Here is a 25,302-nt window from a genome sequence, read left to right as displayed (position 1 = left end):
GCATTTAACACACTCATTACCATCAATCAAAACAATGCAATATGTCCTGGACTAAAACATTGCTCAATGGGATGTTAGTATGTGGCGATACTGATCGTGCGGAATTTGTTAAGCAGACGCGGAAATGAAATTGCTTTCAATTAATATCTAAAATATACTTGTTTAAATGGTTTATATCAAATTGCAAAAAGGCCATGACATGTTAACATTGACAAGGTGAGACACTCAGCCGTGTTTGTTTAAAAACGACATCAGTGCCGTTTTGTAAGCAAATACTGAAAAGCTTGAGATAATTAGTAAATAATACATTGAAGCGTTTCTTTTATCATTTCAAGGAACACATTTAATCTAGTTCAATCTTCTAAGACTGCCTTTCATTTATATGAAATGCTGGTGAAGCTTAATTGAATCGAGGGTTTCAAACACGCTTATTTAAAGAAAGACAGATATGTGTGATTCTTGGGAATCTATCAAATTGGTTAAGGTTAAACGATCAACACATTCCGGTTTTGGTGAACATATTTTATTCAAATTAGACAAAGTCAATGCAAAATGAATATTTATCAATATTTATGCGAAAAGCTACAGAAACAAGTTCAGAAGCAAAAAGTTAAAACATAAACCCGGTTTAATGGCAGTGGGCAAACGCCAAAGACATAGCACATAAACCTTAAATATTAGTACATCTTCTTTAAAATATTGCTAAATCTAATATTTTCGTCACTCATTAATTATTATGATTTCGCATATATCTACTCCTAATTCTTTAAGGGGAATTAATGACTGCTGATCTGTATCTAGCAGCAAGCACATTTTTTCTTGAATTTAGGAAGTTCTATAATTTTCTGAACTTTGTACGCTACAATTCTAGAAAACGTCTCAACTGATGACAGTTGTATGTTTTGTATTTATTTCATAGTGATTTTTTGAACTTTTCCCAGTACAAAGCTGGTTTGAAATTTCTAAAAAATCAAAACAAAAATCGCGATAAAGTAGAAGATATAGCCAACAGGACATGTCATACTGTTCAAGAACGTACTTTTCTGTTTGACACACAAGAATCAAATGCACAATACAAAATATACACACACACAATACGTGAAATACAAGTCAATGACGTTGCACTCATGTGGCAAGTGTGACAATTTGTAATATTATATATGATTATTAATCAATCTATAACTCGTCACTTCCCAGCTCTTCCTCATTTTCTGATTCCTCGTTTTCCTCTGTTTCACTATTATTCCCATTGTTGTTGTTGTTGTTATCTAAAAGGAAAAGAATGATGACTGATTACAAACGTTTTGACCCTGCAGTAAACTGAAATCTGTTTCTTTTCTCTAAAGTCGGTGTTATAAATTTATACCTTAATTTAGTTCTCACATATACTTTATACTCCATATCATAATTGTGTTGGTGATCTAGCTATCCATAATTTTGTTTTTGCTTTCACAGTGAACGTTATTTTAAGTTAATCTGGTGTATTGTAACTAATAATATAACGAGTTTGCATATACATTGGTATGTTCTTTTTATAACTAAATGCAATAATTTTGCCTTCCTCGAAAAAACCTTATAATCACTACTAACCAATTAAAGTCATAGTTTTAATTAATTCCTTAACAGTGTTGGTTTCGAAAGATACAGTGATTGTTGTGTGAAATTAGACTACATCGTTGAAACCAAACGCATCTGATTGTACAATATGTCATGTTTAAATGGTTTTTACGACGGATGTCCATAGTTGGTTACGAACCATTAACGTACATTGCAATGTAATGTGATATGACCCAGGGATCCGTTTCACTAAAGATTAGAATCTTAAGTGTTAAATGATCGTTACATGTGCGGATTGACCTTTAGTATCATAAATTAACACAAAGTTGAGAAAATAAAAACAATCAACATTTGGAATATGTGATAATGATATAGATTTTAGATTTAACAAATCAGAGGGCATTGACTGCCATTTCTCCCGCCGATGAAAGAAAAGTAACAACTACGCCAAACGAAAAAAAATAAGTATGAACATTAACAAAGGGCATTAACTCAAACATTTTGCACACAGTGCTATCGTTCTGTTGCACTACACTTCTCCTCAATAACATACATTTGTATAAGATTTTTAAGTAAGTTAGACTTTTCGAGTTATACCCTGGACAAAAAGAATGAACAAGGGCAATAATTAAATTAAACCAAGAATGGTGGTTCTTGTGCAATGCACCTTTCCTCAAGGAGATACGAAACTGTATATGGGTTTGTTCTAGTATATGCAACAGACTTTTCTTTAGTTCAGAAAAGACTGCCAAGACGGAGACGCACACACGTTTTACTTGCACACACCCCTACTTTGACCATATCCCCTTAGCCTTTCATCGCAGAATAAAATATGTACTCCTTTTAAAGCGATTTATTCCTTCTTGTACAGCAGCTGTGGCTGTTCCAGTTGCCACCCCGATCCCCGTAAGTGTACTTCCGGCTAATCCTACCGCCCCTGCTGACTGGCATGCCGCAAAGAAAGCTATGAAAATAAAACATAAGTTTTGGGCCTCAATGACGATTACTTGACTAAATTCGTCTTGAATTTTCCTTTGTTGCATTGAGCATTGTTTTTGACAATTATATTCGAAATTATTAAAGATTGTTAGTAAGCGCAATTCACATTACCATTTATTTTATTAAAGTACATAGCAACATTCTTGAATATGTTAACTTTTCTAAATGTAATTGTATAAACCACCAAATTACTACGCCAGCCAGTGTTTTATCTACCGCTTCACCTGATTTAAACCTATTGTGGATGAATGCTGATTTATTAAAATAAATGTATATTTAAAAACTTGAGAAAAAATGCCTTCTTATAAAATACATTAAAATTATGTCCACTAAAATATGTAAATGTTTATAGGCATAAAACGGAGTTGAAAGTATATAATTACCTGTAAAGCACAATTCACACTGGATGGGATAACGGCTCATGTATCGTCAAAGTTTGACCAGATTCATACTATCCCATCAGAACTTACATAATTTAGAGCAGATATTTTCCAGTTGTTTTACCAAAGACTATCTACATAGTATTTATGAAAGTGTATGACCGTTTAAAATTATCAGTTTATAAAAATACGTACTCCCGGCACCTACACCAACGCCATTCGACATCGCGATTGCGGACATCGCTTTCGCTGCCAAGGATCCCGCTACGATGCCTCCAGCACCAAATCCTACAGCGGATAGAGCAAGAGGGGCTGCAACAACCGAGGCTCCAGCGACTGCTAAGGGCAGGGCAGCTTTTTTAAACCACCACCATGCGTTACTGTTTGTTGGAGTGTTTGTTGGAGTGTTCTGGAAATACAATTTGTAAAGTGTAAACAATTATTAACTCATATTGACGTATCAGAAACTTGTCAATTCATCGTTCCATTAACCATGCCAACTTTGGATGACATTTGTACCAAACTTCTTATGTCAGATGTTTAAAAGAAGTAAACATGAGTAAGAAAAATTGAAGTATGACAATATGTATCGATACAATAAAAGCTATGTACATACTTATTGAAAGTAGTATATATGCATAAGTCAATGTGACTACTATCATATAACCTAATTGACAAAAAAACCCATATAATTATAATGTGCACTCTTTCTACTACAAACACTTGTTTTTTAAAGTCTTTTATGTGTTTGTCAACATTCTTTGTCTCTTTTAATCCCAATCTTTCAAATGATATCAATTAATATGGGGTCAACAGGCTCCCCTCATCAAATACAAATACATCAAATACATAAAACCCTTTCATTTGAAGTATATTATACGGTTCTAACTACAATCATTGTTGTCAATTGTCCAATATATATATACAAATATATTTTTCATCTTCTTGCGAAGGGACGGTTTCCCCATTTGTGGAGGAAGATTTTTTTCATTTCAATGTTTTACAAAAGAAGTAGAGATCGAAGAACGGACGCAAACCGAAAAGTTCTTCTATTTTTTGTATACAACTGTCGCAGAAAGTGACGAATGTAGCCGATGGACCATCAAGTGCAATGGATTATGCAATTACTAATAGTCATGCCTTCAATAAGGAAGCTCTAAAAATGCATAGGCCATATGCCAGACATAACGATTGACGGGGAGGGGGTGATCAAGTAAGAAGTATCAGGGAACTTGGTCTAGCATATGACGTATACAACTAGTTTTGTGTAATATGTACCATACGGAACTTATATACCAACACTTCATGTCCAGCTGTTGTAGTCTCCCTCCGTACATAACAAAATAACAGCCCAGAAACTAATCAAAGCGCTGAAATGCATAGACCATATGCCAGACTAGGTTTTTTGTTATAAAAGTGGTAATAAATTGCATGGTGCTGTAGAAAAAAAAATCTAATTACCTAAACTTGAAACCTGCAGCATAAATTAGCGCCAAGAATATCTGGACAATTGAAATAAATATGCATAGACCGAAATGACAGCTGGTTTTTCATTGGCAAAAAAAACCTTTCAATTAATTTTAAGATTATGACCATTCAAAGTATGAGGGTAATTGGTACAGTTTTCAATCATATTCAGATGAGCAGCAGGGCATAGGTAAATAACATAATTTTAATGACCAATATTGGAGTTGTAACCTTGACCTCCAAATCCAAAGGGGTCATCTGCTGGTCACCCCCAACTTAAATTCCAAATTTGAAGGCCATGGGTGCAGGCTTTGTCGAGATGTCACACAGGCAAGCTTTTTGCGTTCAATGTCTCTGTTACAAGTCAATAGGGCTCACCTACTGGTCAGGCCCTACCTCAAAATCAAGTTGTTGAAGGGACATGGGTGCAGGCTTTGTCAAGTCATTATTAGTACAACCTTTAAGCATTCAATGTCACTGTGACCTTGACTATTGACCCAATGACCCCTTAAATCAATAGGGATCATATAATGGCCAGGCTTTGACACTTTCCTGTTCAAGATCACTATGACCTTTGATCCGATGAGCCCAACTTGCATCAAGTTTGACAATAGGTCTAGGAATTGTGGAGTTATAGCCGGAAAAAGCTTTGGTCTACTGGCAGACAGACGGACGTACTGGCCAACATGTGCAAAGCAATGTACTCCTCTTCTTTGAAGGGGGCATGCTAAATTGAAATTGATGAAATATTTTTGTGTATTATGTTAATTAACCTACACTTCATACAACAAGTACCATTTTGATTTTTCCGAATGCTCATTTGGGCATGTACATGGGTTTTGATCGGACGAAGCTTTTTCACTGCATCATGAATAAATATGTCCAACAAAATAAATGTCAAGTTATTCAAGATTAATGTCACACTGTTCTTTTCATGATTTAAGTGCATTCCAGACTGCAGATCTGCACTATCTCTTTATCTCCACAGAAAACACACCGGTGCAAATTTCACTGCAATACCTGCAAAAAATGATATAATATTCTAAATGAACTCTGCATCAATATTCAATTATTTTTTGTTGGATTTAGGATATGTCTTTGTTTTAAAGGGTTTATATGCATTTATTTCAATTTAATGCATTATCATGGTGGACTCTTTGACATTGATGGTTAAAACAAAAAGGCATATGATTTGTGTACAGATTAAACTTTAATAATTATAAATGTTTTCTTAAATTAATGGACAAGTGACAACATTTTTTCCCAGTTAAAAAGCGCCTAAATAATGCTTACATTTGTATATCATTCTGCAGCTCAATCATTTGCATTTCTTTTGCTTGATCATTTAAGTCAAATGAGTTAGACATGATAATTTATTAAAATTAGAAATATATTTTTGGGCATTAATCTATAGTGTGTGCCTTCAATCTTGAAATAAATTTCAGATGATAAATTTATTAAAAAATATAAATGAAGATTGTGATCATGACATACCTGGTTAGTGGTCTCAATTACTGCTCGGAAATGTTCTCTATAACAAAAAAGTGCTGGTGTATGGCCGGGGAATAGTGCTGCTTCAACCAATTGCGCAATTCTCCCACCAGCTCCCCAATATGGTTTCTGTCATGGCTGTGATAACAGTATGTAACACGCCCTTTTCTTCTTTCCAGAGAATGAATCTTCCAATTTAAATGACAAATTTAAGAACAAATTTATATATATGCACACATAATGTTTTAAAAAAAAAACATTTAGGTGCTACAAAACTATAAAATTTTAGTTGAGGATTGAGCTACATCAAAACATTTAGTAATTTAAAGCTGCACTGTCATAGATTTACCGTTTTTACAACCTTTGTATTTTTGTCTTGGAATTGAATGACCAATTTTTTCCGTATATTAGATTGCTGACTTTCATATTTCATTTCGAAAAGTAATGTTTTATGGCTTAAAGCGTTACTAACGGTTTAAGAACAAGAGCTGTCACAGAGACAGTGCGCTTGACTATTCCGCCGCTTTTTAGTGTAAGGCTTGAACAGGTTTGGTAAAACATTCATGGATCACTGTTAGATTAGATTTCAATGCAATACATGATGTGATGAGATATTAACATAAATGTGGTTACATGCAAAATCTTAACCAGTAGGTTGGGTGGTTGAAGTAGTTGCTGAGATATTATCCTATGTGTGCTAACATGCAAGACCTTAACCAAAATTTCTAAGTCACATACTAAAGGGGCAACAATTATATAATATAAAAGATAGAGTTATCTTAGTTGATTTAATAAGAAGGTGAAACGGTTCGAAGCCTGTGTGTAAAGTTTCAATGTAATACATGATGTATTCGCTGAGGTATTGACTTAAAAGTGGTAACATGCAAATCCTCAACCAGAATTTCTTAATGCAAACTAGAGTTATCTTACTTGGTTATTCAAGTAGATTGGATGGTTAAGTACTATTGTATAAAGTCTCAATACATCAAGTAGTTGCTGAGATATTAACCTGTATGTGTGCTTACATGCAAAACCTTAGCCAGAATTTCTAAGTCGAATAATAAAGTTTCAATGCAGTACAGGATATATTTGCTTAGATATTGACTTAAATGTAGTTACATGCAAAACCTTAACCAGAACTTCTAAGTCGAATAATAATGGGCATTTATTTTGCAATAAATGCAAAATAGAGTTATCTAACTTGGTTTAACTTAATTAAGTAGGTTGGATGGTTGAGTACCATTGTATATAGTCTCAATGCAATACCTTAAGTAGCTGCTGAGATATTAACCTATGTGTGCTTGCACGCAAAACCTTAACCAGAATTTCTAAGTCATATAATAAAGGCCTATTATCTTCATTATATTCAAATAAGTGTTATTAAACTTCATTAATTTAGTATAAAAGATAGTTGGGAATACATATCCAAAGTTTCAATGCAATATATGATGTATTCACTGAGATAATGACTTAAAGGTGCTTGCAAGCAAAACCTTAACCAAGGTGTGACGCCGAAGCCGACGCCATGAGTAGAATAGCTCTCCTTATTCTTCGAATAGTCGAGCTAAAAATGCATAAAACATCAATTTTGGAACTTAAATATAACAGATTTCTGACTAATTTATTGTCAGCAATGTTGAATGGTTTACATGCATTTTCGCATAAATTGGCTCAATCCAAGACAAAAAATAAATAAAGTTGTCAAAACGTTCAATCTGTGAGAGTGCTGCACTTTCAGTCACTGGTTGAAGGTTTTGACAACTTCTTTTACTTTTGGGCTTGGAATAAGCTAATGAAAAGCAGTATGAAAATTGATGATAAAAGACTACTGACTACTAAAGATAAGACCATGTCTTTTATATTTACATCCGTAATAAATGTTTTTATGGTTAAAAACATTAATAACGCTTTACTTATAATGATATTTTTTGGCATAAAACATCATCTTTTGACCGCATTAAAATAAGGAAACATCGATCCAAAATTTACTGTTGTCTTTTTCGACTGAATTTAAATATAAGAAAACAGCGATCCACTTTTTCCAGTTGTCCTTTATGACCAGTGTTCAGAAATTCGCATAAAAATAATTCATTCCAAGACCAAGATATAAAAAAAAATTGTTATAACAGTCAATCTGTGAGAGTGCAGCTTAAACATTTAAAGTGATATGCATTATCAGCCAAGTGCAGACCTATTTGCATCCTGGCTACACAACTTGTACATTGATCAGCTTAACTGATTCGAACCAAGTACATTTATATTGTCAGACTAGCATTTTATCATCCTGTGTAAAGTTCTCAATTGAATTAGAATTCAAAATGTATATAACTTAATAATAACAATATCTCAGCAAATACCTGCATTTATGTGTTTCTTGTGCAATCTGTCAAGTTTGGCAGGCTCAGGTTTCATTTTGTCCATCTCAATACTTATAATCTTCTAGTCTGATGTTTTGCCATCCAATTTTAAGTCAGGTCAGGCAGCCATTTAAGCTTTGTTCCAGTTGATTGTATCAGATGATGTTTACAATACTAGATTTGTAGCTAGTCACTTCTCAATCTGAAAGTTTACAAAAGAACATGGCCTGTATTATTTTAATAAAAAAGTATAATTGTCAATCCCTGGATCATGGGTCCTAAATTTAACCCGTGAGAAAAGGTGATACTGGTATGGTGCTTGAACCCACGACCATGTGAACAATTTCATGGAGATCTATCAAACTGAGCTAACTGGGTAACTGATTTTTAGGCAGTTCTTAGCTTGGCTCTACAAATTACTGGTGCATCATGCATTATAAAGACAATAAATCAAACACTTGAAGCACTAGTTCAAATAATAGTAACTTGACTGATCTTTTTACAGATTTTGAAATGGCATATCCTCCACGTACAATTTTTGTTGTACCAAAAGTGGGTAGTTATTCCGATCGGAAATACGGGTTATAGCATCTTGCGATTATAAAATGTCATTAAAAAAAGAAATATTATCAGATAATGATATATAATATGAGTTATAAACAAAATAAAATCCGACAAATTATTATGAGTTATTATGAGTCTGATGAGTGTTTTTCTTCATTTTATACTATCAAAACATAATGATATGAACTGTTATACATGAAGAGCACCTGCAAGGTTGCAGGGATTTTACCCGGGGTTGGCTGGACCGAACGTCAACGTCCCTGCTATTCCCCGGACCTGGGATTGGGGGAGGTCAGTGGTTACAATTGACTGGTGCATTACCTGAGATGGTCGAGTTGTTGTGCTATGTACACTGGTTGTGTTTAAATGCATTTAATGCTTTTTTTATTGAAAAACATCTTTGCACTTGCATTGGTAAAAACTAAAAAACGATTAACCTTTAATATCTATTTCAAACATATGATACTTATCTAACTACAATTTCAACCCCCACCCTGTTTTGCAAAAAAAGGATTGGAAGAATCCCATTTAACACGTCTTATTAGACTATCGAAGCACATGTTCTTTTTTCATGGTTGAGACGTTTCAGGTCAAACAATAATTAAAAATGAAAACTAATTTTAGTGAATAATCAACTCTGACTTGAAAGTAACATAAAGACGTTGTAGTGAATGATTTGCCATATCATTTTTTTAAATCGTTAAAAGGTCCGTCAACGTATAAATATTTGGACTAAGAGATGTATATCATGTACATTTTAGCCACAATTATGCACGTAGTACGATATAAGGAACTTTTTTTAACATTTGGATATTAATTTTGTTTCCTAAAAGCCACAAGTCGACTGATTCATACCAATGTAAAATATATTCTTCAACTGTAAATGCACAATATTTAACACTGCATTGTTAAATGGAAAACAAAAGTTACACATAAATTATTTTTAGCCAATACCTTTCTCATAAATACATAAGTGTTTAATGAAACTCAAATTCAGATAGATCTGTCAACAAAGCATCGCCATTTTTTAACTATCTAGCCCGTTATCCTTTCGCTCAATATACTTAGCGCTGGAATCTGTCATTCTTATCTAGGAAAAAAACAAGTGGGATATGGTCGCGTTGAGGGCCAAAACAAAAATTGTCAAAGACTCTGAAGCGGCTGTATATATGGACTAATGTACCTTCGTGTCCGAAATCGATCACTTCCTGGCAGCTCATTTCTGGATTGTCTCCATCTAAATTTAACATCTTTAGACGCATACATTGACGCCATTTTTGCTTCGTTTTATGTTGAAGCAATAACACTAAATACGGGTCGGTTATTTTGTAGAGGAGCGTGTTCGAAGTAACATTCAATTTCATTTCCGCATAATCGACGCCATATTGTATGACTTTAAAAACTACACCCTAATAGCAATAGGCATAACGTTGACACACTGCGATAGTTATAATCCGAATAACTTACGCAAACAAATGCAACAGTTCGATTGCTGCTGAAAAAAAGAAACATTAAAACTATTTAACAAAATATTATATGACATGAATTCTTTAACCGCGTATGATTTATTGCTTATTAGCTTTCATTCATATAATATGTTCTTTGCCGGGTCAGTCTTGAATGCCGGGATATGTGTGACGTCACACGGGCTGCAAACATGTGGCGTAGCTTACTATTGGTTGTACCGTAAAATGACTTTGTATGTAAATGCTGTATTTTCAATATTTTGTTAAAAAACCTCATCAAATTGCAAGTACAACTATATTAAGAGTAACACGCAATGTTTTGTCATGAAAAAATGCAATATCGTGTTAAATACACATAAGCAAGAACTTGACGTCCCACATTCACGTAAGTAGTTCTGTTTCTACGCAGGTGGTGTGTATTAATATATTCATGTTCAATATGTCGTGTCAGGCGACTAGTCGCGTTTCTGCTTGCAGCCGACAGTCTAAAAATCAGACAAATAAACGGACTGGCGGTGCCCTTTCCACCTTCAGGGTCATAAAAATGTATACATGTTTAGATGAAACAATTAGTTGTCGATCAATGAGAATCAAATTTGAATTAAAAGTTTTTGTCACGGCAATGCAGTTTGTTGAGGTGTGTGTTATTATCAAGATATATATCGTGATGCGAAGCAAAAGTGATACATCTAATCGACTCAGTAAAAGCCTTGATGGGTGCGATATTTATTTCTTGATATATGGAAGAAAAACCTATAACAAGCAAAGAGTAGTTTAGAACATTACACAGATAATAATTCACAAAAACAAAATACAGAAGTACATAAATACACAATTACGAACGACATGATAAATATAATTTAGGACAATTGAAAAGAAAAAGGCGCTGACCTGGACAGCTAAGATGTGATTTTATAGTTTAGTCAAATTTAGTAAAGAAATAACGAACTGTATACAGTGAATACAACAAATCTTTTAGTAAAATGTGTTCACTGCCATGACGGGATAAGTAGTATTCACACTGAAGCCAATCATACATAACGGAACATACACGCCTGGGAAACATTCACACTAGCTATAATTAAACAGGTTGTCGACGTGATATATTCGTTACGGGGTGAGTAGGTGACACTATATGGGATAAACGGGACGCAGGAAATCCTGTATGGTGCTCTTTGCCCGTATATCCCCTATTGGGTCAAATACTTACCCCGCATCTTGTATTTGGGACATTTATCCTTTAATCGCACAAAGATGACGTCTATTTTGTAATTATGATGAGTAAATGAAACACTTTTATAGTAGTAAAGTAGTAAAGTCTTAATCAAGGTGAACAGAATGTCGACCTGCTATATATTTAATACGGGTCAAGTAGGTGAGCCGATATGGGACATACGGGGCAACGGTAACATATTCGTGTTTGTTTGTTGTTGTTTTATGCAAACAAGAATGTATCGAAATACCCTTTTGCAGTATCTTGTTATATTGCTAGCAGTTGGTAGCCTTTCTGAAAACTTTTCACAATCTTGTTGCATTTCAGTGAAGGTACGATACTCACCAAAACTTTTGTCTAGCGTTCTATGGAATTTGAAAGTGAAAATTTATAAAGTAATACTAAATTTTAATTAGTCTACAAAAAAGTATGTTTTTTCTAGCTTTTAAAAGCACCATAACTTAACAACTACTATAGCTTTATTTATTGATATCATTGAACGTATGCGTTATGTCTCTCGCAGCATTTGTAGCCGATTTCTAGTGAATATGTTAAACAGTCCCCGGCCTTTGACCACGGTTAAAGTTTCACGCTGACGACAATGACGCTCACACTCCTTTAATTCTTTTAAAAAGGAAAGTAGGTATTTCCCTGCAGTTTTAAAAATAAAATAAACAATGCTTTAATTGTTTATTAAACTTACACGATCTGGTGGTGTTGGGGTATTTCCAGTTGCTGGTATTATGGCTGGTGAATGCAGCTCCATTGTTTGAACTGTGCCAGTCTACAACATGAACAGTACGGTTTTAAATATGCCTACCGTATAATGTAACCATTAAGTGGAAAAAGGTACTTTCGAGGATTTCTTATCCTTTACACAACAATATATGAATTATTTCAAAGAATATGGGCTGCTAATGTTTTTCTTTACCCATTTTTTTCGGCGCACTTTAACACTGGTTAGTTACGCAAACTTGTATAAATTTGTTACGTGAACAAAGGAATAGAAAACTATGATAACTGATTTTGTGTTCATTGAATATTCTTTGTAGGTGAGTGGTGGTGTTTTGTGAATTGGTTATGACTTTCTAGTCTTATTCATCAATTCAAATACAACATAAAATTGAAGTCTGAAGAATGTAGATATTGCATACACGTATAACAGGAGCTAATTAATAGCTACAAATTACACATTTTTGAATAATTACTGATTAGTTTGTTAATTAAATGATAGAAAATGACTTTGAACGGCAAACATTCATTGTCGATAATAACATAAAATGCACAGACATTGATTCACTTTTGATGTATCAACAATCATTGTTATTCAGCCGGCGTAATATCATCTACGTTAAACGACCTTAACTGCAGTATCGGCTTTAGTGTGGCATTGATGATTAATACATAACAGTTTTATACATGATATTGATGGAACAAACGATAAGCTTACCTTTATGTATCTTCTTTTTATTCAAATAATAATGCCGCAATTCGCATTTCACAAAAAAGTAAATAGCACGTTTTCTGAAAATGAGCTGCTTCTTCTAGCTTGTTTATCGATGGGAGGTATTACGTCACATCGACACGTAGCACTATTACAGCGGAGATAACAGAGTAGAGAACGCAGATAATATAGGCGAAGCATTGCGCTGACTAACACACACAAGGAAGCCATAGTAAAACGCAGATAACATAAAACATGTGAAATAAGAGTGGAGTGATTTTATTGATCATATTGATTATGTTGTCCTCAGAGATAATTCTAAAAAAAGAAACAGAATACGGGTTTTTATAAATATAAGAGTTGATCTGATTAACTCTTTGTTTTAATTAAAAGGTTCACAAACTGTTTGAGAAAAGGATACTTAATATACGATGCCTTATGATGTCATTTGTGATAATTAACTAATCTAGGTGGTAATGTTTAATCAATTTCCTGGCTTTTACAAAAGTTAAAAATAATCAATTGGATTTTTAAGTAATTTAAACAATTATAGGATTGCACAACGTTGTTTTATTCCTATGTGGTGATATTCTTACAAGACACTACAAAGAGATTGTAAAAAAAGAGTAATAGTACAGAAAGCAAACCAATGCTATTTTAACAAGAGGTTCAAGAGAATCCTTGTATTCGGGTCATATTGTATCTAGGTCATGTCAATGTAGGTCATGACTCGATTTAGCTCAACACCGACTCTTGCGCAAGCAGCTTTTGACAGCTCGGCCAAGGACAACCTGCGTCAATAGCAGCGTCAATATCGACTCTTTAAGGCATGTATTCTTGTTCTTAGTTCATACTATTGCGGGAGCACAACTCGAGCATCATGAAAAACTCACACTTGTGGTGAAGTCAAACAGAACGTTCAGCTGATATGTTATAAAAGAAAGGAACAGTACAGATAAAAGTATGTGTCAAACAGTTTGGATGACTGTGTGATTTAAAAGAGAGTGGCTTTCTGTTGAACGCATATTACGATTGAAAGCGAGTATATGTGCTGTTTTGACTGTATATAACATACAACTTCGACGAAGTTATCATTTTTACAAATGCAGGAGTCTATTACAGCGTTTTGGACAAAGTCATCTGTTTCTCCAGCAGTACAAAGCTTCACTAGTGGCAGAAATCTGCCAATCAGTGGGTAGAGAACTTCAAACATTCACCAGAGTGTACTTTGTTAAAGATCGTTAGATTAACCTCTGGTATAGACATTAAAAGTACACACAACACTTCACGTTTAGGGGACTTGAAAATAATTGGTGTTAAAAAACATCACATCACGTTTATTAATCACGACAGAGGCTATAGTTCATAAAAGGTAATAATATAAGACTCATACTCTGACTTTCTAAATGCCTAGGCGTTTTTGAACGCCTTGATAACATTTGTCAAGCGCCAAAGTAATGACCGTGAAATCGACAATATTTTCTAAAGGCGATTAATCCTGTCGTATGATTGATGACAAGAATCACACCGATATGTATTTCGATGAGCTATTGTGAGCATTTAATGAGGATGACATTCTTCTGTAACGGAGAATGATTATGAAGTCACTTCAAATCTGTCCCGAGTCTGGCAAAAACAGGAAACATATGACAAACACGGACTGGTAAGCTCACATAACAACGAAACAAAGGCTAAACAAAATGAAACTTATCTGCACCAAAAACGAAAACAGGGCCAAGTACTTTAGGTATATTTTGTAACAATTGTGTTGAGATTATTCTCAACGTTGAAAAAGAGCAGATTTTGCGACGAGTAAGAACTGGTTATAATGGACGTTGAATTATACGCTTTGATACACCAATTCATCTTCCGTAGAATGAAAAATAGTTGTTAGAATTCGACGTCTTTATAACATATCGAAATAATCGTAAGCCATCAGGTTAAAAAGATTAATTTTGGAAACGATACAGTTTGTTGAGGGCAATGAAATATGGCCTGTATGTACCAGTGTATGTGTGATAATTGCGATTTCTTCCAAATAACGACATAAAATAAAATAAAAAATAAAGGCACACTATATTAAATACCGAGAGAGAAAATAAATTATGCATAATAACATAGGATAACAACTCTTTTAAAGAGTAAGGGGTTAGCAACTTTCCTTTTCACAAAGTAATGAAAGGGTAACATATAACAAAAATAAGTTACTACAAGCAAGAACGTTATCAAGAAACAAATAATAAATAAACAATAACAACAACAATTTAAAAGATAATAAAATAGCATGACTGAATGTGATATCGTTGTATAAATAAAGCAAACTTTAAAAACCTGCATTTTAAAAACGCCATTAACGCTTTTAGCTCTACGTTCTTGTTCGAGATGTCCTTGAGGGAAAAACATCAAGAATTCAACATACATCCAGTATCCTGAACAAATTTCAATGAATCAATGCAAGCCGTGTAAAATGAACAAACTTCTATGATATAACTCCTCACACCAATACCGGCCGTAGATCGGTTGAAACGTTTAAATAAAACACAACTATACACCTGATCATAACTACAGCGATGGCAGAAGTACGGTGGAGGTTATGCATATTTCCATGAAAATTTAACAAGAAAGGAAAAACTAGATTCATCAGTGGAAAAGGAAAACACGAGCATCAGAGAGACACAGAAAAACAAACAAAAAGAAAGAGTTGTTGAAGAATTTAACGATATATTTGGATAGTGCAACGTCGACCACATATAGTATGTTTTCATTTAACGAATGTGATAAAAGTTTATCATAAAACCTTCCCTATAAAATCGATAGGTGTATAAACATTGCTTATAAATAGCTCCGCAAACAAATTTGAGTATATTAAGAACGAAAATTTAAAACAATGGACAGTTCATGCTTGGTTAAAAAATTTCCGCAGCGCATTTCGCCTCGATTGTAACTTGTGACACGCATTTCAAGTAAACTACAGAACTGTCTGACAAAATGAAGGTACCAACTTAAAGGGGAAAATAGGACAATGGAACATGGTCGATGTTAGGAAATTTAATAGTTTCATAATGGAGAGAAAACAAACAAAAATACATAACGTCTCACTGGGCGCTGACATTTTTTAGTGCTTGGTATCAAAACAATGTACCACGTGATCAACGCCTCTGATCCAAAACTGAAGTACCTTGTGCTCAACTCTGGTCGCCATAATTTGACTTTCAATGTGTGTTTCCGCTGCAAGCAATATTTCACTTATTTAACATTACATTGTCGTCATATTGCCTTAATATTTCAGTGATTTTTTTATATATAGTATTGTCAACTTTTCTGCCAACTATACTTCTCGTGAGTTGAGGATCATCGGGATGACGAACGAAACGAAAGACTGACAATTTAAATAGACTTTAATATTCCCGTTTAGAATATATACTGGTATGTTGATTATGTCATTGGACGAGGTATGTCTGGACATGGATTTAATGATTGTCACTTTACAACATATCGTGAAATATTACTGACACACAGTCAAGTAAAACAAGAATCACAAAGATTCAAAACACACCACTTACTGTGTTTAGTGGACTCAGACTCGAGTCTCAAAGGTGACAGAGACAATTTAAGTTTCAAGTCTTAAAGGCCTTAAAATTCTACCAAAGTTTCAAAGCTTCACATTCATGCAGCGGATGCGCTTCTTATATAGTATGTCCATATGTACCACATGACCCAAACTAGCTTTCTGTCCGGAGAGCGCCATCCAACGAGAAGAGGACTGCTCAGGCGCCAACCAATCAGTGGCTGACCGCCTGGGTGTCAACCAATCAGTGGCTGACCACACTAAAGGTCCAAGGATGCGTTCCTGGCAGGCAGCCATAACAGTTTGGGTAACGACCGAAATATAAACAAACAAACAAACAAGTAAACAAACAACACATTTATGAAGTGGCTCTTTTAGAACGACGGGAGACAAATGAGATGATTATGATTTAAAAATAAGTTATAGTTCTAACAACGGAGTAAACATATTCTTCGGAATTACCATTATGATATAGAATAAAAAATACCGTAGATTTGGGATTTTACCTACTTTGCATATTTAAACTAATATCAACTCATGGTTAATGAGGTAATTAATGAAAGTCCCATGGCTCAAAAAGTGTCCAAGGTATCAACAGGTAAGTGTCCAAGGTATCAACAGGTAAATAATGACAGGGTCATTACAGTATGTATGCACTGTGATGTTTGTGGAGTTTTGTGCTGTTCTTCTATGTTTCTTGTGTGTGATTTTGTGTTCTATGTCTTTGGCGTTTGCCCAGTGCCACTAAATCGGGTTTATGTTGAAACCTTTTACTACTGAGCTTGTTTCTGTAGCTTTATTAATGGTACCAGAAGCTCCCTTGCCTAGCGTTCGACATTGAAAGGATAGTACATGATAAACGGTGTATTCAGTAAAAAATATGATTAAGGAAATATTTGTGTCCCGTATATCGGTGCTTTACGCGGAGCATGTTAAAAAAAACTAAGAGATCTCTTTGCAATGAGCTAGGGTATCGCACACTGGTCTTTAGTATCCAACTCTGTATGTTCAAGTCTTCTTATGCCTGGATTCGACTGCGAAATATAGAGAAAGGTCATATCTAGCATTTAAGAGCGTACAAAATGCAATGATTATAGTTTGGTATTTCGTTTAATAATATCTACTGAACTCAGAGACATATCACTCCAAACCAAAGTGTTACCAATCAAAATTTGATAACAAAGGCATAAGTTTGATGTTAGACATGAACGTGTTACAACGGACAAATATATCATTTATCACTTATTAGATATTATGCAATGGTTTTAAAAGCTGATAAATTGCCGGATGTCTATATAAGTATATCGGATTCATGCTCAAAGCAGTAAAGAGACCTGATCTTCTGATGAAAATGCTTCTAGATTCATTTACATTTCTTTCAATGCACTGCCTACTGTTTTGATGCCAACATATCCGAGCAGAAATAACCAGAAGTCCTATAACAAATATGTACAACTGTACAAAAGTATGAAGTTAAAAGCTTTCAAGTCTGATTTCAGGATTGATCCTAACTTAAGAATCCCTGCTTTATACAAGAAAATAGAAGGTTCAATGCTATTGGGATTTCCCCAAATAGTTTTAACTGGTTGATAACAGGCTTGATAAGAGTGAGTTTTTGCAGGTAAACTGGTTTAAACCCCAGTAAATTTACATTTTACTGACCGTTCCAAGAACTAACAATCCTTGATAAACATACCTAGTCTTTTATATTTATAGTATGTATGCACTGTGCTGTTTGTGGAGTCTTATGCAGTTCTTCTATGTTTGTGATTTTTTTGTTTTTGTGTTCTATGTCTTTGGCGTTTACCCAGTGCCATTAAACCGGGTTTATGTTTAAACCTTTTGTTACTGAGCTTGTTTCTGTAGTTCACATAAGTATTGCCTCTATGTTTTGTGTGATATGAATGCCATGGTTTAAAATTACGCGTAACATTTAAGAGCAAAGCATTTAATGAAAATTATGAAACATTGAGTTTGGGTCAGACTCGTTTTAACCATGAAACAGAGCAATGTAAAAATGCAAATTCATATTTTAACTTCAGAATAAAGCAATTGTTTTGTTAAATACTTTAAACGTATAAGCAGGAATATAATCTCGTATAAAATAAGTAAATGACAATTCTTTTGAACTTTGAATATTATAAGGAAATCTATTTCTGAAACCGAGAGTCTACGGTACGTGGAAACTTCCTGTTTTATTTATTGATAAATACTGTCTCTAGCAATTTAATTTCAAACAAAGAAAGAATAGCTATTAAGACAATCAGATGGAAACCGTGACACGACCGGGAAAGTAAATGTCCGATTGTTTATTAGTAGATATGTTTCACATGCTCTTACTACGTTTAGTAGCTTTGTTTTATGTCCACCGTGATAAATTACCAATACACCAAGTTGCGTCATTATACATAGATTCGAAAGGCTTATTTTTACAGTTAGCACTTGCAGTTTCATACCATTCACTTAATGGACCCCTTGTGATTGATAAATGGAGTGGTCTCGTGTTTAATATATAATATACGTTTACAAAAGAGTTAACAAACCTACAGGGAAAAGCCTAGTGTTAAAAAATGCAAATATAAACCCTGTTTATAGGCACAGCGCATGGACCCAATCGACACTAATCATGAGAGACAAACATCACATACACGGGAATACACACCACCAACATACCACACATTTATCATAACAGATTTACCTATTGGCGATGTGATACAACCTTGTTACAGTCAGTGAAACTTAAATCAGATGGACCACGATTCTTCTTTTGGCTAGTGTAGATGATCATAACCTTACACTTGTCCGATCATTTATCAATAATTTTAACATTGCAGACTTTGCTCATACCTAAGTTCAACAAGTGGTAAAATGCAGATATAATCAGTAGTCTTTGCCAATAAAAAGTACATGTAAAGGCATAAAGATGGAGGTATCAGTTTTAATTATTAATGTATCGCATTAAAAGATTCATCGACGAAATAAATGAATATGTTACAGGGCAAAGATGACGAAAGGCGTGCACTTCAAGCTAATTTAATACAATAATCAGGGATAGACGTACAATTAGAAACACAACTAGACGATGTTTCTTTTTAAAGTAATTTTGAATAGACAATTGTATGAAAATTGTATTTGAAATCCATTTGAAAAAAATGAAAACAAAGTATAATCAAACGATTTATTCATGTATGTGTCACACCTTTACAGTAACATTAAAGGGACCTACATGATTTCTAATTATTGTTCTTCCAAAAAAGTCTCAGGTCTTGACAAGTTTAAAGATACATTTATGTTAAAGAAAGCAAATCGAGAACAAGCAGTCATACAGTTTGGTTCTTTGAAAATGTAAAGACATCATCGCCATCAAATCATGCTTCAGCTGATTCCTTTCAAACAAAAACTGTACAAACTCTATGAAACATGAACTCATTTTCTAAAAGAAATCATGCCAAGGTAAGCAATTTTGGAGCAAGGGCATCAATGTTCATGTTCTGGACATCTGCACGCACGTGTTGTCCCAGGCAACATGTTACCAAGTTCAATTGTCATTGTACCTTGACCGTTACTCAAAGTGATTTAAGTCAGGTCAAGGGTATTGTTTTTGTATTACTACAACGCCTCAGGCAATCGTACTGCCCGTCCATCTTCTTTACAACAGATTAGCTAAATTTTGGATCGAGTGTAAGTTTTGATTGTTCACACTGACCTGAAACTAAAGGCTGGCCATATATTTCTGGCAAAAGGCCTGTATGCCCTGGCCTCATGATGTCGTGTTGTAGGTCTGAAAACAAGCAAACTATTATTAGGTCACAATTGCAGATAAGGACAGATGATTTTTGTTTGGAATAAAACCTGTACAATTCAATTAAATTTAATTCAGAAATAAAATTTAATCTATAAATAACATTATATATCGAAAAAAAACACGGTCAGGCACATAACATACCTTGAATTCCAAAGAAAATAGTTCTACCGAAAGTTTAATTTATATCATTTCTCTCCATTTCAAGTAATAATGTATGCAATATAATAATCAGAACGATCAACCGACAATTATCACCATTAACCTCATATTTTCAGTAGAAGTATGACCTTATGAGGTCATCACTATACACACTGAGAGACTGTTACTATGACAGTTAGTGTGCGTCACGATTTAAACCCAAATAAAAAGTCACAGAGTTTTTATTGTTGATTGTTTTTATCTCAATTTAATCTGGGCCAAACGATATTGATGTAAATTAGATTTACAATGCCCTTGAAAAGAAATAGTTCACCGAAGTATATTTGATAAAAATGAGGCGCATGACAGTCGTTCCTTCTGCGTTGTTATATAGACTAGTTACTTTAGATAAATGCAGCTGAGAAGTCCGTTTTATTCTTTAGAAATCACTTCAGTGTTCTTAATAAAGCCACTATCTAGCTAACCTGCATTGCTAAGTCGAAATTTACGATTATTGTTATATGATTTATTTTATTATTATAGTATACTTCACTGGTTTATTAATCTGTTTTAAGTTCTAAATGGGGTATTTTTCTAAAGCGGAAAATTATTTAAAAATATCATTTTAATATAAAAATGACTTTAAATCTTTAAAAGACAAGGTTAAATTTGGACTAACATTGACATAATATAAATAGCGACTCATTCGTCTCTCATACATATTTTTGAAGTATTCATAGCTGATTTTTCAAAATGTATTTTTTTATTATCAATGGACATAGCTTACTGCATATGACTCTCAAAAAAGGTTATAAACATATACTTTACCATGGCCTCACAAAGTGTGCCGCAATAATAAGCAAGGACATTGTGTATATAACACTGCAAACTGTTATATTGGCCGACTGTACTAAGCATATATATACACACATGAATAATTACACGCACATCCTTATTATTACTTTGTATCCAATTTCTTACATAGTCATTCTGAAAGACCCACACACAGTCATGTGGGCAGACCCAATTTAAAGAGTAGTTTGAATAAAAGTATTGACGTTTCTTATTAAATGTCACAAAACCTAAAATGTCACAAAACCTAAGTCCAAAACGATAGATTCTCAAAGGAAACTAAAACAATAATGTCAAATCCGGCGTTAACATGGTATTAAAACATTTCTTTACTTTATTAAGTTGTAACTTATATCTATCATTATTATTATCATTATGATTATTATGATTATCATTATTATTATATTCATTAATTAAAAAGCGTTTCTTTCATGGTTTTTTTTTGCTTTTTAAAACCAAAGTATGTATATTAACTAATATAAATACTATTTTGATCCTTTTGTAGAGATTTATCCAATTCAGATTACTATGATGTGATAATATGTTTCAGTATAACTCACCATGTTTCTGTAAGAACTCTGTAATATTTCATATTGTCCTAGTAAAAATATTTGAAAATATTAATCTGCCATGTGTTCAGTTTAGGCTTACGTTCGCTCACGTTAGCTGATTTTTGCTATTTGGTTCCCTGCTTGCAGTGTATGCGCTACGATAAAAGGAGGATACAAAACAAATCAGTTTGCGAACAGGAACGACTCTTTGACATTACCAAATGCAGAATAGATGACAGTATGCATTCTGCTAAAATCAAATTTTCTGCCTAAAAACAATTACGTAAACGGTTGATTCGGTTATTCTTATAACTATTGTCAATAAATCAATCAAGTTATCCGTCAATCAATCAATCAATCAATCAATTAATCAAACATTCATCTTCTTCCAAACCATTCAGGGGAATTACAGTAAATTTATTTGATCGTGCAATAGTTAAGAAAAATTTATTTACATGACTCAGAATGAGATTCATATATTAAGTGAGTTGATTCATCAATTCTGTAATGCTGCACATTATTTAAAATTGGAAAAAAAAACCATTGTTTTTTTAGTTTTTATTTAATTTCCTAGATTCATACTTCAAGCGAATTATTGTTATTGTTTGGGTTGTTTTCCTTTTATGAAACCGAAACAGTGAATCTGGAATATTATAAACTTGGCAGACATAATTTGCACCAAACCAACACTATGACCATAGTAAATTCTTCGATACTATCCTGTGCATACAGATGCTACACTAAGTATGATTGTGTTTTTTATGGATTGAGCGTTCTCAAGTACTTTTATATTTGAATTGATATTCTAATGCCGAAATTTAGGTATACTCAAAGAAATTACTTTCAAAGTGATTGTAATTTAAGAATATTAAGCTGGATAAATTATTTAATAAACTAAACTTTTCAACAGACAAATAGAAATAGATGTTAAAGGATTTTTAGGCTGTCTGTGTTTCTTGTACGATAAAGAGTTGAGGTATTAACAAAGAGTCGATGGCGTTGTTGCCGCCGGCAATGTCTTGCAATAGCCTCGAGTATACGCTTCAGTATAAACTACTTTTTTTCTTTGAAATATGTGTTTGTTTTGTATACGGGCGTTAAACCTTCGAAAATATTTTTTTCGGAAAACAAGTAGCATAGACTGAGCCTGATGTCAAATAATATGCAAATGCGAGACGAAAGCTTGAAAGGAATATTCACCGAAAGAGTCAAATCAAGTAATAAAATATATATCCTGTGTCAATTAAACCTCAGCTTCATTAAATGTGCAACTTTTAGTAAAGTGAAGCTTTTTCTATGCTAATGCATCTTTTTTCAAAAGCTACGCCTTTTCATCTTTTATAAAGCTGCGTCTTATCAGAGGGGTTCCCAAAAGCTGATAACTGATTTGTTAGCTTTGTTTTCTGCGCATTAGTGTTGTTGCAAATTTGCATTTGCTCAAAGTAAAGACTCGCTTTTTGTAAAATAGTTTTTGTTCAAGGCGCGTCTTTTTCATCAAATCATTTTATACGAAAGACGAAATTAAAAAAAAAAGACAGAAGATATTGAAATTTTATTTAATGAACTAGGACAACACATTGTAACAAGTTCTATATCATCCTGACTTTTAGGTGTCCTTTATCAGTACACGAGTTATATTTGGGTTGCACTGTTTTTGTAAAAACTGCAAAAAAATTGTCACACATGTCAGTTTCCAACCTCAAAACATGCACTACAATTGTGTTTGAGCAGTTGACAAAAGAAGAAAAGTATTGTTATTGTTTTTCATATCAAATTTGAATGTCTATATATATATGCCATCTAAAATTTGTTCTTCTACCATGTTGTAACATCGTTTTGTATATAAAAATGATCATAGCATATACAGAGACTGGTGTTATTCACTTTTTGAAAAGAGCCCTTCGATAACACAGAATACACAAACTGGCTTTAAATATATTTTTCATCTGATTAATTCACAACAATAGAACGTTCCTGACGATGTTCCAATAGCTGGATGTATACATAGGATCAACTGTGGAACATTAATAAGAACAAATGGGTATCCAGCTGAGTGAGGCAGGTATCGCCATGTGCCTTATTGGTGGTAAATGTGAAAATTGAGTCCATGCATTTCTTACTCAACTTTAAAATTGATTATTTTACTGTTTTAAGTACACCTACAATATTCGTAAAAAAATATGATTAAACTAAACTAATATTTATTGTTTGTTTAGTTGCCGTTAAAAATAGTATTTAGATAGTTTAGTAACTGATTAGGCCTCCATTTATGTCGTGGCAATAACTTAAAGAATAAGTTATAACTTGTCAGAAATTCAGAATAGATTTTTGCATTATGTAACAAGGTGTAATATTCGTCAATTCATGTTCATTTATTATCATTGCCTGCTTGCGTTTAAAGCTGCACTCTCACAGATATGCCATTTTTACAACGTTTTTATTTTTTGTCTTGGAAAAAGCAAATTTTTGCGTAAATGTCTGCTAACTAATGATATAAGATTGCTGACAAAAAATCAGATCTCAGATTTTCATATTTCCTTTCGAAAACTAATGTTTTATGGCTTAAACCGTTACTAACGGTTTAAGAAAAAATCATAAAACATCAATTGTTGAACTTAAATATATTGATCTGCGACCTAAGTTTTTGTCAGCAGTCTTATATAATTGGTTTCCATGGATTTTCGCAAAAAATGGCTCATTCCAAGATTATTTTTTTAAAAGTTGTCTAAACGTTCAATCTGTAAGAGTGAAGCTTTAAGTCACGCGTACATCATTATACAGCGTGTGCGATAGTGGTCAGTGAGTACGCATTATAGTGGTCCAGCAACTTTCAATTAGTTAACTATATTCAATGCATTACTTATGCATGGAAGCCATCCGTAACATTTACGCTTTCTCCCGTGTACTCTTTTTCTGGTAGTCGTGAGGTTTATTTTGTAACACATTTCTTTCTCATCTTTATGAATATGCATTTTCGCAAGGCAACACACCGCTTGTATGTTTTATTTTACTTACTTTGTATTTACCAGGTACTGTGCATTTATATTAATTGGTTAATTATTAAATTATGTATTTTAATATTTGTCTTGAATATGTATTTAGACCTTTTTTCAAGGTCTTTTCGTCTATTTAGTGAATAAAGTATCAGATCCGGAAAATCATTCATTCTTCTTCCCGGCCACAATTCTTTAAATCAAAGTTTTGTTCACGTTTAAGTAGAATTGTCTTTAAACAGTAATGCATACATTTAATGTTCTGCATTTTAACACGGACGCAAAAGCTAAATGAGAGCATCCTTTAACTGTAAATAAATCATTATCATATTGTATAGGTTTAAATCAGCTGTTTCAGTAAACGGGGTTTGTTCGATCTGCGCGTTCCCAATTGCATTTATAAAGTTAGATTAATACTGTAGTTTTAAACTTGACAGACCCAGTGAAAGTTCGTTGA

The 25,302-nt window shown here is 33.5% G+C and overlaps 1 protein-coding gene across 1 annotated transcript in view; it reads right to left on the bottom strand.

Moving 5' to 3' along the window:
- Positions 1-526: 526 nt before the first annotated feature.
- The window catches only part of LOC128207031 (interferon alpha-inducible protein 27-like protein 2B), a 69,612-nt gene continuing 44,836 nt past the window's right edge, over positions 527-25,302 (bottom strand). Inside the window, exons 3-6 of the mRNA XM_052909905.1 lie at positions 12,198-12,278; positions 3,132-3,345; positions 2,396-2,521; positions 527-1,268 (exon numbers count right to left, since the gene is read on the bottom strand). Coding sequence (XP_052765865.1) covers positions 1,177-1,268; positions 2,396-2,521; positions 3,132-3,345; positions 12,198-12,278 — 513 coding nt within the window. The 3' untranslated portion in view covers positions 527-1,176. The remainder of the gene's footprint in view (positions 1,269-2,395; positions 2,522-3,131; positions 3,346-12,197; positions 12,279-25,302) is intronic.

Source organism: Mya arenaria, chromosome 1, assembly GCF_026914265.1.
Source record: "Mya arenaria isolate MELC-2E11 chromosome 1, ASM2691426v1".
In the NCBI taxonomy this organism is placed as follows: Eukaryota; Metazoa; Mollusca; class Bivalvia; order Myida; family Myidae; genus Mya; species Mya arenaria.
The sequence above is the reverse complement of the archived record's forward strand: the minus strand, read 5'-3'. Positions and strand labels throughout refer to the sequence as shown.